The sequence below is a fragment of the Chiloscyllium punctatum genome, chromosome 12 (genome assembly GCF_047496795.1).
Source record: "Chiloscyllium punctatum isolate Juve2018m chromosome 12, sChiPun1.3, whole genome shotgun sequence".
Classification (NCBI taxonomy): Eukaryota; Metazoa; Chordata; class Chondrichthyes; order Orectolobiformes; family Hemiscylliidae; genus Chiloscyllium; species Chiloscyllium punctatum.
Genome location: NC_092750.1, coordinates 31,787,720 through 31,802,398, shown reverse-complemented (window position 1 = coordinate 31,802,398; position 14,679 = coordinate 31,787,720). Strand labels below are relative to the sequence as shown.

General features: G+C 41.4%; 1 protein-coding gene across 3 annotated transcripts in view; it reads left to right on the top strand.

Moving 5' to 3' along the window:
* The window catches only part of LOC140483756 (FYVE, RhoGEF and PH domain-containing protein 3-like), a 221,266-nt gene extending 206,837 nt beyond the window's left edge, over positions 1-14,429 (top strand). For 2 of the 3 annotated variants that reach the window (XM_072582278.1, XM_072582279.1), the window contains exons 18-19: positions 3,166-3,306; positions 13,531-14,429. In XM_072582278.1, coding sequence (XP_072438379.1) covers positions 3,166-3,306; positions 13,531-13,752 — 363 coding nt within the window. In that variant the 3' untranslated portion in view covers positions 13,753-14,429. The remainder of the gene's footprint in view (positions 1-3,165; positions 3,307-13,530) is intronic. The other variant, XM_072582280.1, reaches the window with a different exon arrangement.
* Positions 14,430-14,679: the final 250 nt, after the last annotated feature.

Below are 14,679 nucleotides of genomic sequence, written 5' to 3'. Positions count from 1 at the left end.
GCTGGAGATGGCACTAATGCCCCCTGCAGATACCACCACAACACATCATGTTAACCAAATGCATCAAAGCCAACCCATGAACTAAGTGGCACATCCAGGAGGCCTTGTCTCATCAGGATAGAAAACAGCAAAGCAGTTCCAGACTTTTCTAAAAGCCTACCACTATCAAAAGCCTACCTACTACTCAATCTCTATTGAAACCCAGATTTATAAGAAAAATCCTGCATTTCACCTAAAAAATGAAATAATTCCTAGACTACAAAAGTTAAATTAGTGTGTCTTTAATTGTCTCACCACTGAGCTCCTATGAAAAAGAATTCTGCCAGACCAGCCCACTGCAAGAACTGACTGAAAGTTGGCTGGTGGAGGGTTGTTTTTCAGACTGGAGGCCTGTGACCAGTGGAGTGTCACAAGGATCGGTGATGGGTCCTCTACTTTTTGTCATTTACATAAATGATTTGGATGCGAGCATAAGAGGTACAGTTAGTAAGTTTGCAGATGACACCAAAATTGGAGGTGCAGTGGACAGCGAAGAGAGTTACCTCAGATTACAGCAGGATCTTGACCAGATGGGCCAATGGGCAGATGGAGTTTAATTCAGATAAATGCGAGGTGCTGCATTTTGGGAAAGCAAATCTTAGCAGGACTTATACACTTAATGGTAAGGTCCTAGGAAGTGCTGCTGAACAAAGAGACCTTGGAGTGCAAGTTCATATCTCCTTAAAAGTGGAGTCACAGGTAGATAGGATAGTGAAGAAGGCATTTGGTATGCTTTCCTTTATTGGTCAGAGTATTGAGTACAGGAGTTGGGAGGTCATGTTGCGGCTGTACAGGACATTGGTTAGGCCACTGTTGGAAAATTGCGTGCAGTTCTGGTCTCCTTCCTATTGGAAAGATGTTGTGAAACTTGAAATGGTTCAGAAAAGATTTACAAGGATGTTGCCAGGGTTGGAGGATTTGAGCTATGGGGAGAGGCTGAACAGGCTGGGGCTGTTTTCCCTGGAGCACCAGAGGCTGAGGGGTGACCTTATAGAGGTTTACAAAATTGAGGGGCATGGATAGGGTAAATAGGCAAAGTCTTTTCCCTGGGGTCGAGGAGTCCAGAACTAGAGGGCATAGGTTTAGGGTGAGAGGGGAAAGATATAAAAGAGACTTAAGAGGCAACTTTTTCAAACAGAGGGTGGTACGTGTATGGAATGAACTGCCAGAGGAAGTGGTGGAGGCTGATACAATTGCAACATTTAAGAGGCATTTGGATGGGTATATGAATAGGAAGGGTTTGGTCGGATATGGGCCGGGTCCTGGCAAGAGGGACTAGATTGGGTTAGGATATCTGGTCGGTGTGGACGGGTTGGACCAAAGGATCTGTTTCCATGCTGTACATCTCTATGACTCACTGATGCTAATTCAGATGAAATTAATACAAATATATTTAATTTGTAATTGTAACATGTTTTCATTTCCTTTTTGTTTCTTTCTTTGGTTGTATGCATTTGTTACAATAACTACCCCCCAGTTTTCGAATACATTAATGCACTCTTCTTTGTTTTAGCCCTAAGGAATTGCTGTGGCAATTTTAAATTTGGCTTCACAATCACAGGGTTTGGAGAGAAACATAACCACCTATTTCAAAATGAAAATAACCGTGAAAGAACAGTAAATCACCTCTGTTACAACAGAAGAGAAGGAGCAGGAAATTATTCAACTCTCCTCCCTCTCTTGTCCATGATATTATACGCAAATCTTTTTAAAATTAGCTTTTGTTGTTTGAGAAAATTGTAGGTTTGTGAGCAAATAATTATTTTATAAAATCTACTTTTGTACTAGTGTCATAGAGATATACAGAAACAAACCCTTCAGCCCAACTTGTCAGACATCCTAAATTAATCTGGTCCTATTTGCCAACATTTGACCCATATCTCTCTAAAACCTTCCTATTCATATACCCATCCGGATGCCTTTTAAATGTTGTAATTGTATCAGCCTCCACCACTTCCTCTGGCAGTTCATTCCGTACCTGCACCACCTTCTGAGTGAAAAAGTTCCCTCTTTGGTGCCTTTTAAATCTTTCCCCTCTCACCCAAAACCTATGACCTCTAGTTCTGGAAGCCCCATCCCAGAGAAAAGACCTTGACTATTTATTTTATCCATGCCCCCCATGATTTTATAAACCCCTGCAAGGTCACCTCTCAGCCTCTGACACTCCACGGAAAACAGTCTCAGCCCCGTGGCTATTTTAAATGTAACTGCCTAGAATTAGCAATGTTTGAAAGTCTGAATAAGCACATCTGAAGGATGATCAGAATGAACTAGTTATGGTGCTAGATAGAAGACAAAAGCAAATAGTGCTGTCATTGAAGCTAGTTAGAAAGAGAGAGCCAACATTTATATAATAATTTTCATGACCTCAGGATGTCCCAAAGCACTTTACAGCCCATTAAGTACTTTTTGAAGTGCAATCACTTTTGTAATGTAGGAATATGATTAATTATGTTGCTTCGAAGTGGATTCTCCTGATTAGAATTTCAAATAGAATATAAAAAGCAGAGTTTCTATTTTTCATAAAAAATGGCTATTTAACCTCATTTAGCCCACAGCTCCACAGTGGATGGAAATGAAAGTTCTTGCGCAAATGCTGTCGTATTATTTATGTTCGTCTGTTTAGCTCTTTACTGTTTGTAGATGGTCCTTTCCTGGATTTGGTACTTGGCTGCCTCAGACAATATCCATGAGTAACAGTAAATATGTTTTTCACAAGATGGGCTCTTATGAGCTGAACTGTCATAGAGAATGACTTAAATCAGGCGTAGAAAAGGGAGCTTCATTTGAAATGATTGCAATTTATACACTTAGGCTGTAATGGCTTTTCTTTATGCTTATAGTCCATTATGTTTTTGGCTTCCTTCTATTTCTCCTCTCCATGCTGTCCCTCAGTAATATTGTCCATAAAATATCAGGTTTCACATGGACACTGATGACACTCCGCTCAACCTCACTATCTCAACTATGGTTTGGAGTTTAAATAGATAACTAATTACACCTTTACTGCAAATTATATAGCACTTACATGGAAGGTTGGTACAGTATCACCATCGAAAGGATAATCAGGACTATTTTTCTTTCATTGGCATGCGGATTTGATGTTTGTTCTTATTTCTAAAACAGAGACCAAGCTCACTGACGAGTGACAACAGTCTTTTCTGCAGCAACTTGAGTTTTATGGAAAAAGGAAAATCCTGGCAAAAGGCATGGGTAGCTATTCCCAAAAGTGATCCATTGGTACTGTATTTGCACATAGGTAGTCAGGTAAGAATAAGTGTCGCCGGCTCACTCAATCCAGCTTTCTATAAATTTCATCAGATTAAATGTGAAGTAGGTCAAAGGAATTAGTTATTTTTAAAGGAAGAGAGTCCGCACTTAACTGCAGCAAATTTGGAGCTATCACATGAAAGCTGCATGTGCTGCTACCTATTATTACTGCTCCCACTCTTCAAGTTCTCTTCTGGTTTTCAGTTCTGTGTGAAACAAGCGGGTATACCCAAAGGTATTCAAATTGTTTTCTGGCTTATTTTGGAAGTGAACTTTGTGAATTTTAGTGAATACTAATTTTGTGAAATTGCTTAGTCACAGAGCATAGAGCAACAGTGTAAATCTGGTTTAAAGGACAGTTTTCCTTCAAATTCTGTACATCCTGTAGTTGAGAAAGACAAACAAATTGTGAATATCAATATGCATAAGCTGTTAACCGGGAGCCATCATAAACTCACCTGCCGATGACTGACTGACTTTTCCTCCTTGTGGTAATGGGCCAATCCTCACAGAAACTAGAGAAGGAGAGGTGACATTCACCATATTTATGATGCAGTATGCTGTGGCTCTGACATGCTGCTGTACTGTGCACAAAACATATAGTAAAATTCATCAGGATGTTTCACAAGAATACAATATGAAGGGAACAACCCACATCTGTACTGCACGAGAGGACAGTGCTGATTGGTCAGTGAGTGGACTTTGATAGAAGCATCGGTGTAGAAATTGTACCCAAATATGCTGATTGACCGTTAACAGCCAGGCTTTGTTAGAGTCAACTTGCCTTGTTTAAAAGTTAATTGGTCAGGGCATTGTCCTGAGAGATGAGCTGGCAAATTGTTGTCACTTAGTTTGTTCAGTTGAAACAGGTACATTACTCATTTGTAGAATAAGCAAAATGGCTTTTTTAGCTTTATGACAGCAACCTTTCCGTGGTGAACACCTCAACATGCTACAGTGCTCCATTGAATCACATATCTTCAGACTAGGCACTTTACAATCTTCTAGATTAATGCCTTTAAATTGTGAACCAACTTCCATTCCTTTTTCTTTCCCTTTTTAGCTTTACTCGTAACATTCTCTGTCACCATGCCTTCTACTGGGACTGTCTGATGTTTCCCAGTCTGGCAGTTAGACACACCATTGTTCAGCCATTCTCACATTCTGATCACTTAATCTGATCTATCCTTGTCCCCCAGCACTCCAACTATAGCGAAAATGCTGCCCCCTCCATAGTTCACTTCAGCGCTGATGAAGAGTTATTTAGACTCAACATTAGCTTATTCTCTCTCCATGCATGTTGCCTGACCCACTGTGACCTCCAGCATTTGTTGTTTTCAGTAGATTTCAGCATCTGCAATAATTTGCTCCTGTTTAGTGGTGAACATCATTGTGTGATACAGCGAACTAGCTTGTTGCTCAAATGTGTGAGATACTTTACCCTTCCAAGATAACCTGAGATAGACTAGGTTTCTTTCAGAACCAAGAGTAGACTTAAATTTTATTGTCACGTGTATTCTAATACAGTGAAAAGTGTACAAACTCACCATTCTCTGGTGCTATCTAAGAATTCTGTGGTATATGAATTACTATGTCAGTTTGATGTCACAGATTTTTAGCCATCTGTCCCCAAAACTGGCAGATTTTGATTAAACCCTTTATCTGGTCAGCTGTCCACAAAAAGCAAATTACCCAACAGTACAGTACCCAACCAACCCATGCTTGCAAAACTTGTAGCAGTGTCTAATATTAGATTTGATTGTGCAATTGGGCAGTGATTGCTGAATAATCCGGAATGTGTGAGGAAATACATAGACAACTAATTCAGATATATCAGTTACACTTAGTGTGACAAACTTACATGTACTGCACAGGGCCTTGTTCTTTGCGGACAGAAAGCACACACACGTGCACTGTCCTTGTTTCAATTCAACAAAAAAAGTGGCATATTTATTGGTTCTTTCTTCAGAACATTGCCTTGAGAAATCCAAGTCAACCTGCCTGGTTTAAAATTTAACAACTACCAATCAGTATTAATAAGTACATTTTCCATGGTAACATATCTAGAAAGATGAAAAGCTTCAACAATGTATTTGTCTTATTTCCACAATACTCAAGCTCTGTACTACTATGACTTTTACTAAAAAATTAATTGGCTGATAATTAATTCCTGTCTTCCCTCATATGCTTCAGTTTCTCTCCTTTTCCATTATCTCTTCCAAAACATAGGGTGGCACGGTGGCACAGTGGTTAGCACTGCTGTCTCACAGCACCAGAGACCCGGGTTCAATTCCCGCCTCAGGCAACTGACTGTGTGGAGTTTGCACGTTCTCCCCGTGTCTGTGTGGGTTTCCTCCGGGTGCTCCGGTTTCCTCCCACAGTCCAAAGATGTGCAGATCAGGTGAATTGGCCATGCTAAATTGCCCGTAGTGTTAGGTAAGGGGTAGATGTAGTGGTATGGGTGGGTTGCGCTTTGGCGGGACGGTGTGGACTTGTTGGGCCGAAGGGCCTGTTTCCACACTGTAAGTAATCTAATCTAATCTAATCTAATCCATACATGTAGGGATTGGCCTGTTTTTAGGCCTCAGTCATTGCATTTATGGACAGCTAGTTGGGGAAAAAAAATTAGTGATCTTTTACAACTTGGCTCAAGTACTTTTGTAGAAAGTGTATCCAAGGCTGTGACTAACAAAAGGAGGAACACTAGTTGGGACAGAAGGATAACTTTGTATTCTTTGAATGGAGGCATGAGGCGAGAGGAGCAGGGTTAAAAAGACATCAACTGCCATTTATAAAACCTGTTATTTTCTATTGAAATCATTGTGCAAGAATAGTGGAAACCTTGTGTAACAGGTGACTGATCTCCTTCCAGTTTATCATCTTGCCTAAAATTAAACATTATCCTTGTGGAATTGTTAATGACACTAGAAAGACCATAACTAGCAGATGGACTACAATTTAATATCTCATTTATGAAAAATAATCCTATGTCAATCAGCAACAGCTCTTACTGATCCATTGTCAGCTCAGTGTTTATCATTGAGAATTGTGCTTGTGAAAAATGTTCAAAGTTAGAGTTTTCACGTGCACCTATCATGAATTCCTCTGATGTTCCATTGCTGTAATCAACTACCAGCGTTAATTTCCTTAAACAGAAACCTTCCTTATGGTTACTTTCAATGGTGTTGTTGTAATCTAATGCTCAAAAAAGCTCTTTACTACCTCTAAATGTTTGTCTAAGATCAGTCAATAATTCAGAGTGATCATGTTTAATAACAGCTACCAAAACTTTGAATGGATTCTATGGACATTTTGCAATCTATGCATGCAGATTGTTTATAACATCAGTAAGGCATTCTGGCAATGAAATGAATCTTCTCAGTAATTGGCTGCATCTCGTTTTTGACTAGTTCTGTGGAGGGTTTCTATCCACAAGACCCAGCATGTTTTCTCACACCATTTCCCAAACCTGCTTCATTATCTATACACAATACTCCTCTGGTGCTCCATTCGTCATACATTCCCATTTGCCACTTGCCAACATACTCTCCACTGCCCGAATATCGCAGGATCCTGATGTTGGTGCTAACTTTGAAGTCCAGCCATGAACCCAATCAAGTGTTGCCTTTCACTGTGCACGTAGTGGGAGAGCAATCAAAAACCAGTGCTTTTCGGGATTCATGGGTGGCACATGAAAGTGCACAATCTTTTATTGCTGTCTAAGAATCAAGCCACACGCCTTGCCTGTCTTTTGCCTCCTCCAGTCTTACAACCTGTCTAAGTCAGTGCTACTCTTTCCCCAATGCCCAGAGTAGGCCAGCATTTTTTTCATTCTTTAATGTGGGATCATCGCATATAGAAAAGCCTTCAAATGGTTCAAAATATTCATTTGTATTCAGCATCGGCAGAAATGAACAGTAAAGAAACAGAAGCTGCATTTACTACTTAAAACAGAAATGCTTGCTTTTTTGAACACTGGCAAGTTTACAGTCAGTGACTTATCTAATTTACTGAGACCGGGTATCAATTAAGGCCTTACTGGATTAGTGGTGCTGGAAGAGCACAGCAGTTCAGGCAGCATCCAACGAGCAGCGAAATCAACGTTTCGGGCAAAAGCCCTTCATCAGGAATAAAGGCAGTGAGCCTGAAGCATGGAGAGATAAGCTAGAGGAGGGTGGGGGTGGGGAGAGAGTAGCATAGAGTACAATGGGTAAGTGGGGGAGGAGATGAAGGTGATAGGTCAAGGAGGAGAGGGTGGAGTGGATAGGTGGAAAAGAAGATAGGCAGGTAGGATAAGTCAAGGAGACAGTAAGTGAGCTGAAAGTTTGAAACTAGGATGAGGTGGGGGAAGGGGAAATGAGGAAGCTGTTGAAGTCCACATTGATGCCCTGGGGTTGAAGTGTTCCGAGGCGGAAGATGAGGCGTTCTTCCTCCAGGCGTCTGGTGGTGAGGGAGCGGCGGTGAAGGAGGCCCAGGACCTCCATGTCCTCGGCAGAGTGGGAGGGGGAGTTGAAATGTTGGGCCACGGGGCGGTTTGGTTGATTGGTGCGGGTGTCTCGGAGATGTTCCCTAAAGCGCTCTGCTAGGAGGCGCCCAGTCTCCCCAATGTAGAGGAGACCACATCGGGAGCAACGGATACAATAAATGATATTGGTGGATGTGCAGGTGAAACTTTGATGGATGTGGAAGGCTCCTTTAGGGCCTTGGATGGAGGTGAGGGAGGAGGTGTGGGCACAGGTTTTACAGTTCCTGCGGTGGCAGGGGAAAGTGCCAGAATGGGAGGGTGGGTCGTAGGGGGGTGTGGACCTGACCAGGTAGTCACGGAGGGAACGGTCTTTGTGGAAGGCGGAAAGGGGTGGGGAGGGAAATATATCCCTGGTGGTGGGGTCTTTTTGGAGGTGGCGGAAATGTCGGTGGATGATTTGGTTGATGCGAAGGTTTGTAGGGTGGAAGGTGAGCACCAGGGGCGTTCTGTCCTTGTTACGGTTGGAGGGGTGGGGTCTGAGGGCGGAGGTGCGGGATGTGGACGAGATGCGTTGGAGGGCATCTTTAACCACATGGGAAGGGAAATTGCGGTCTCTAAAGAAGGAGGCCATCTGGTGTGTCCTATGGTGGAACTGGTCCTCCTGGGAGCAGATACGGCGGAGGCGGAGAAATTGGGAATACGGGATGGCATTTTTGCAAGAGATAGGGTGGGAAGAGGTGTAATCCAGGTAGCTATGGGAGTCAGTGTGTAATCCAGGTAACTGCTGTCATCTATCATGCAGAAGGTGATAATCCTCCCTTCTTACTGCTCTTGTCTTCCGCCATGGAATACTGCTGCTGCTCTCCATCATCCATCACATCGCTCTTTGCCTGCTCCAGTTGTGCAGAGCACAGATTACAATGATATATGGCACCTTTCGAATGTTAGGAGAAAGTGAGGACTGCAGATGCTGGAGCTCAGAGTCAAGAGTGTGGTGCTGGAAATGCACAGCAGATCAGTCAGCATCTGAGGAGCAGTAGCAGGGCTGACTGCAGAGAGATTAGGTGGCAACACATGGCTGAGAGTGTAGAGTGGAGGATTCGGAAAGAGAACCATTTCTGAAGGTTTTGGATCTGTAGTACGTAGTGGTTGACCTGTTCAGGTCCAAATTGTGTCCGTCTGAATGTAGTCCGGACTCCTTGCAGAATCAGTCGGTTCCGTAGGCAGGCAATGAGGAAGGTGACGTAGCTGTGGTAGCGAGTCTGCTTCAGGACATAGCTGAAGAGCTATAGGGCTCTGCTCCACACTCGCAGCCATGCACCACCACCTAATCTCCCTGCAGTCAGCCCTGCCATTGTTCCTCAGATGCTGCCTGATCTGCTGTGCTTTTCCAGCCCCACACTCTTAACCTTTGGAATGTTGCCAGAATGATCTAAGTATCAATATCTCACCCCCAGGAGGTGTGTTTTCTGAACCACTATCTCCTTGGTTATAAAGTGAGGTGCATTTGATCTAAGCAGCCTCAGTCAGGGATTCCATAACAGAATCATCAGCCATGGTCACAGAGAGTAGCCCTTGTCTCCCAGTAACCATCCTTTTAAGACATTCAGCCCCTGAAATGAAGCAGGAACATGAAACTTTCCAAAGATAAAGGCATCATAGGAGCTCCCAGGGTACCTGGTACAGGCATCCAAGAGGTGGTATAAATGATCACAGATGACTTGCACATTAATAGAATGGAAATTTTTCTGTTGATGAACTCAACTGGATAATGACATGTCACATTCAACACAATATACATACTGTATTTTTGTGCCTTCTGTCTGGAGGAAGCCAATTGAAAGGCCTACTGCCTGGGCTGTAGCATTAAAGTCTTATTGGGGACAGAAGATGAAGTGTTGTGATCTGACATGAATAGCATCAGTAATGGTTTTGATTCATTTTTTGGTGCAGGACCAAGAGATCCATGTGGTTTCCCAATGATTCCTGGAAGATGCCAGCAAAAACATTTTGGTACAGCTTTCACCTTGGCAATCACCAGGAGAGAATGGCCATCCATTCCTTCATGTCCCATGTCCTGCTCCAATAGTTGGCATAGTTCTGTGACAATGTTGTGACAATGTCCTGGCAATGATACTGCTCTTTGCTCATCTGGAAGAAATGGCATTCAGAGGAGACCTTTGGCTGCAATTTTATTTTCATGTGTAGGCTTTTCAGCATCCTGCTGCTGGTCATAGGCTTATATCTACATTTCTGTGTCTTTATAACATAACAGCACCAGTGACAGTCTATGGATCCATGAGTACCACTTGCAGTAAAGTTGTAAGGGGAGACGTAAGAAACAGAACAAGTTTTTAGTAATGTGAACAGTCAGAATTTGCATCACTCTCAAATGATGGTTCAGCACAGTGTCCCACTCAGTGGGACATGGAGCATTGCAGCAAGAAGGGCCATGGAATATCTCCACATGAGTGCTGCTACTTTCTCCTCCTAGCTCCTCATCACCCAACAAGGCAAAATTGCATATAAGAGCATGCTAGTGAATACTTAGTACCAGATGAGAGGGAGTCATGCCCCTGCACAGCCTATAGAATTTTATACTATCTTAGTGCTTTGTTGCTCCAGGTGCCACTTTGAAGATCACCTGTGATTATTCCTGCCTCATAAAGTTGACTATGATGAATCTGTAATGACCAATAACGTGATCAAGATTGTTTGTGACCATGATTTGTATCTCTCACCGTGGATCACTGGTGTGTATTTCACAGGCATAAACCTGTGATCACAGATAACTTCATAGGTAACTTCAGATTGATGCAATAGCTCCTTGAATGGCCTCACATCATTCACAAATAGAATCTGTGTGCTCAGATGGGGAAGGAAAACCACTGACTTTGCCACTTTAGGCACGGTTGCATCAATTTTCCATTTGCAATTCATATTTACAAGTCACATCAATATGTAAGACAACACAACCTACATTTGACAGGGTGAGAGGACCCACCCACACACTCTCCTGAAACTTCACTCTGACCAGCTGATCTATATATTCCAACATATCACTCAATTATTTATTCAGTGCTGAACATTACCTATGAGCTCTGGCTCTACAGTTTAGTCACATTTAACCTTATCAAGAGCCCTACCATGGTCACAGTGGCAGCGTCCATTGATCTCTAACACATGCACATATACTCACTCACCTAAATCACTCACTCACTCACATCAATCACTCACTCATTCCCCTAACTTCACTAATGCAGCAGTATGTCCTGATAATCCCCTTGACTATTATTTGAGCAGATCTCCAAGATTAACCATGGCCCATGTTCCAACTGAGTGATCAAGCCCCTGACTGACCTCTCTACAAGCTCCAACTGATGTATTGTAAATTCCCTGATGATATGCACTGGACCTGCAGAACTGATCACTGCCCACTTCTGGATTGTAGTGATGCTGAACCCTTGACCCTGACCATCTGAAGTGGTCAACTGGACTGAGGGGATGATGCCCTTCACCTACTGTACCATGGCCACCTGACTGTTGGCAACCCCTTTTGACTGGACTGAGGACTATTCCCCTTACTCTTTGAGAGATGGCCATTTGACTGAATCACATGTACCTTGGCACGTTGTCTGCAGATGTGAGTTTAATACAGCACAGTGCTGTGCCTAACAGCAACATATTCATTCTGTTGAATAAACACTGCATGCTGTCAACTGTGACAAACTGTTTGGCTTTGTCTGCACTAAGTAGAAAGGGAAGACAGAGGTACTGAGTCTCCTCTGTGGCTGAGGGGACAGAACAGAAAATGGCAAGGCAGGGAAGCTATGCCTATCAAACCTGGCACAAAATGAGTGAGCACTAATAGCAGTTACCACTCTGACTTGCATGTTGGAAGTTGTTGCTGTCTAGTTTCCATCCAGTGAATGGCAAAATGGGGAACTGCATTTTAACAGGCAAAAAAGTCATCTAGAGTTGAAACACTAGCTTGCTGTCTTGCTACAGATGTTGCCTGACCAGCTGTGATTTCCAGCATTCTTTGTTTTCAGTTTCATCAGACGTTAAGATGCTAATGTACGAAATTAGGCCTTTCACCACTCACTGGTGAGAATCTCATCTCTGTTCAGCACTTGGTTTGGAAATAGGACATTTACATTTGATGCCAGGAAGCTCTGCATGCGCCATCTCCGATAATTTCCTCAACTTTCTTGCTAACACTCCACATCATTCAGGGACTGAGGAGTTTCTGTCCATTGTCTCTATTTTGATTGCATGCAATGGCTTCACTTGGCTTCTGACAATTACATGTCTCCTCTTCCCAGTGAATGAAAAAACAATCCACCTTATCATGATGAAGTGCTGTGGGTGTTGGGGCCATTGGGAATGTTTAGAACCAGCATATCCAAGGAAAGTGGAACTTGCGTAGGGAATCACTGAAATTCAGACCATAATCAATGCTATCTTTGCTCACTGATGTAATTTTTTTACAACTTGAAGATTTTCTGTTCTGCTTTCCATTTTGAATTCAAGGTTCACTCCTTGGGTAAATGTTTTCAAATATTGTGAAACCTTAGTAGCTATTTTACTTCATATATTCGGTAACATTGACAAATTAATAGAATTCATGATATTCAAGGATTGTTATTGCTTTTAGTTTTAACTATATCCCATTGATAGAGCAGAGGAAAGAAAGATTTCAGTATCAGCACAATATTATGATGGGGAAGAAGTGAAGCAGGAAATGTTTAGTCGATGAAAATGTGGAAATTATTTTAAAGCTATTGCTGTAAAATTACTTGGAATTTTGAAGGTATTGAAGATAATTGTTCACAGGAAGTTCTAGATCTTTCCATATCTTCCTGTAGAATACCCTAAAATCTGTATGATGTAGATGTTGGTTTCACATTGCTTAAGGATGTGGAGGCTCGCATGTCATTCCAGGTACAAGGCACCTGATGGATTCAGTACTGACACAGTAAAATTCTGAAACAAAAACAGAAATTGATGGGAAAAACTCAGTAGCTCTGGTAGCACCTGTGGGAAGAAAGCAGAGTTAATGTTTTGAGTCCAGTGACTCTGTTCATCAGAACAGTGAATTTCTGTGCCAGTTTGTGTAATATCTGAAATATTTATACTTGTTTCAATGAGTTAGTTTGCATTTTATTAATATTGGAAGAAAATTTGCTTACGTGCAAAATTAACTGCTTTTCTTCCCACATGTAACTATCTGAAGACCAAAAGCTTTTGCACTTTTCAAAATTTGCATGTTACACCATATTTTATGGAAGTAAATTTATATTGATCACTCTTAACCAAAAAGAAGAAGCTGGTTAAGATCATAGAATAATTCTCTGTTCTGCAAAATGTTGAAATGTGCTCTTCTGTAGTTTGACGCAGAGTGCTGTGTCTTCAAAAGTTAATTAATCTCAAATGAATTACGATGTTTTTAAAATAAATGAGATGACCTTACAGTGATACTATTTTTATTTTTCTGACAGCAGTTGAAAATTTAGAGCTTATATTTGCCATTAGAATTTCTGAAACTAAACTAAGCTTTCACTCTGCACAGATTGTGTATATTGGAGGTTTTGTGAATCGTTAATGTTTTAAATTGTTTCTTTTCTGGATTACGTGGATCTGAATTTCTTGAGATTGAACTTGAAGAGTGGACAGTGACAGTGTGCTCAAGCTTTTATTTGCTTTTTTTTAAAAAAAACTATTTTATGTATTTTTAAGGGATTGTTTCTTTGCAGGATGGAAAAAATGCTCGTACTATCCCCTTGCCTGGCTATGAGATCGAACTTCCCAGTTCCGCTGATACGATTGAGAAGAAGCATGCTTTCAAGCTGAGGCAGTCTCAACAGATCTTTTATTTTAGTGCAGATGATGAAGAGCTTCAAAAAAGATGGATTGACATAATCTCAAAAACTGCCAAGGGTGAAGTTGAAGAAGAAGCAAGCAACTCAGTAGAATAAAAAAACAGTGGCCAAATTAGCAACAAATAAGACCAAGGCTGTATCGCAACTTTCTATGGTGTTAGCTGTGATTTCCAAACTTGAATTAAACAGTGAGGGCACTTTGATTTGAGCAAGATGTTTAAAATTTAAATATAAACACCAAACTTAAGTGTTTTGTGTGTTGTTGGTTTTCAACAATTATGTTATTGAGGAACCTAAGCACATGAGAAAAGTGTCATAATTTGCAACTTAATCATGTCATTCATTCCATTCTGGTCCAGTGCAGCATGGTTTCTGTGTAAATGTGTTTAACAGCAGTACTTGCAATTCCTCTGTGCAAGATGTATAGTAATTCATTAGCTAAATGTATGTTCTTTTTAAGTTAAAACTTGTGAATCCTTGTGGCTGGCCACTTATGGTCTACAAATATCTGTATCCAATTCTTTAAACACTCAGTGCTCTTTGTCCTCTGGCATTTGATGATGTAATTAATTCTTCTTAAGTAAAAATGCTAAGTGGATTTTTTTTCTCTCATTTTCCATACTGCTAACAAAAGGCAGGAAAATGCTGTACACTTGCAAATTTATGTTTCCTGTAGCTTTTGTGGTGCAACAACCTGAACCAGAAATCTGTATGCCAATTTTACTTATTTATGTATTGTGCTTTTAAATAAACATGCCTGCTTTTCACCATTATTGCCTCTTAGAGGAGCTGAAGTCAACTTGATCTGACTGAGTTAGTGTGTATTTGTGCATTGTGAGAAATGTCAAAAATCCCTGGATTTTCAATGTCAAGGCAATGGAGGTTTGAAGGAAAGAAGTCAACTGGAACTTAGAGTGCGACTTTCATCGTCTTGAAATATCTTTGGGTCTTAGATACTGACAGAATGGACTTGCTTTACAATTTGGGTAAAGAACCCAACACCTGAATAATCACTGGGTCCCA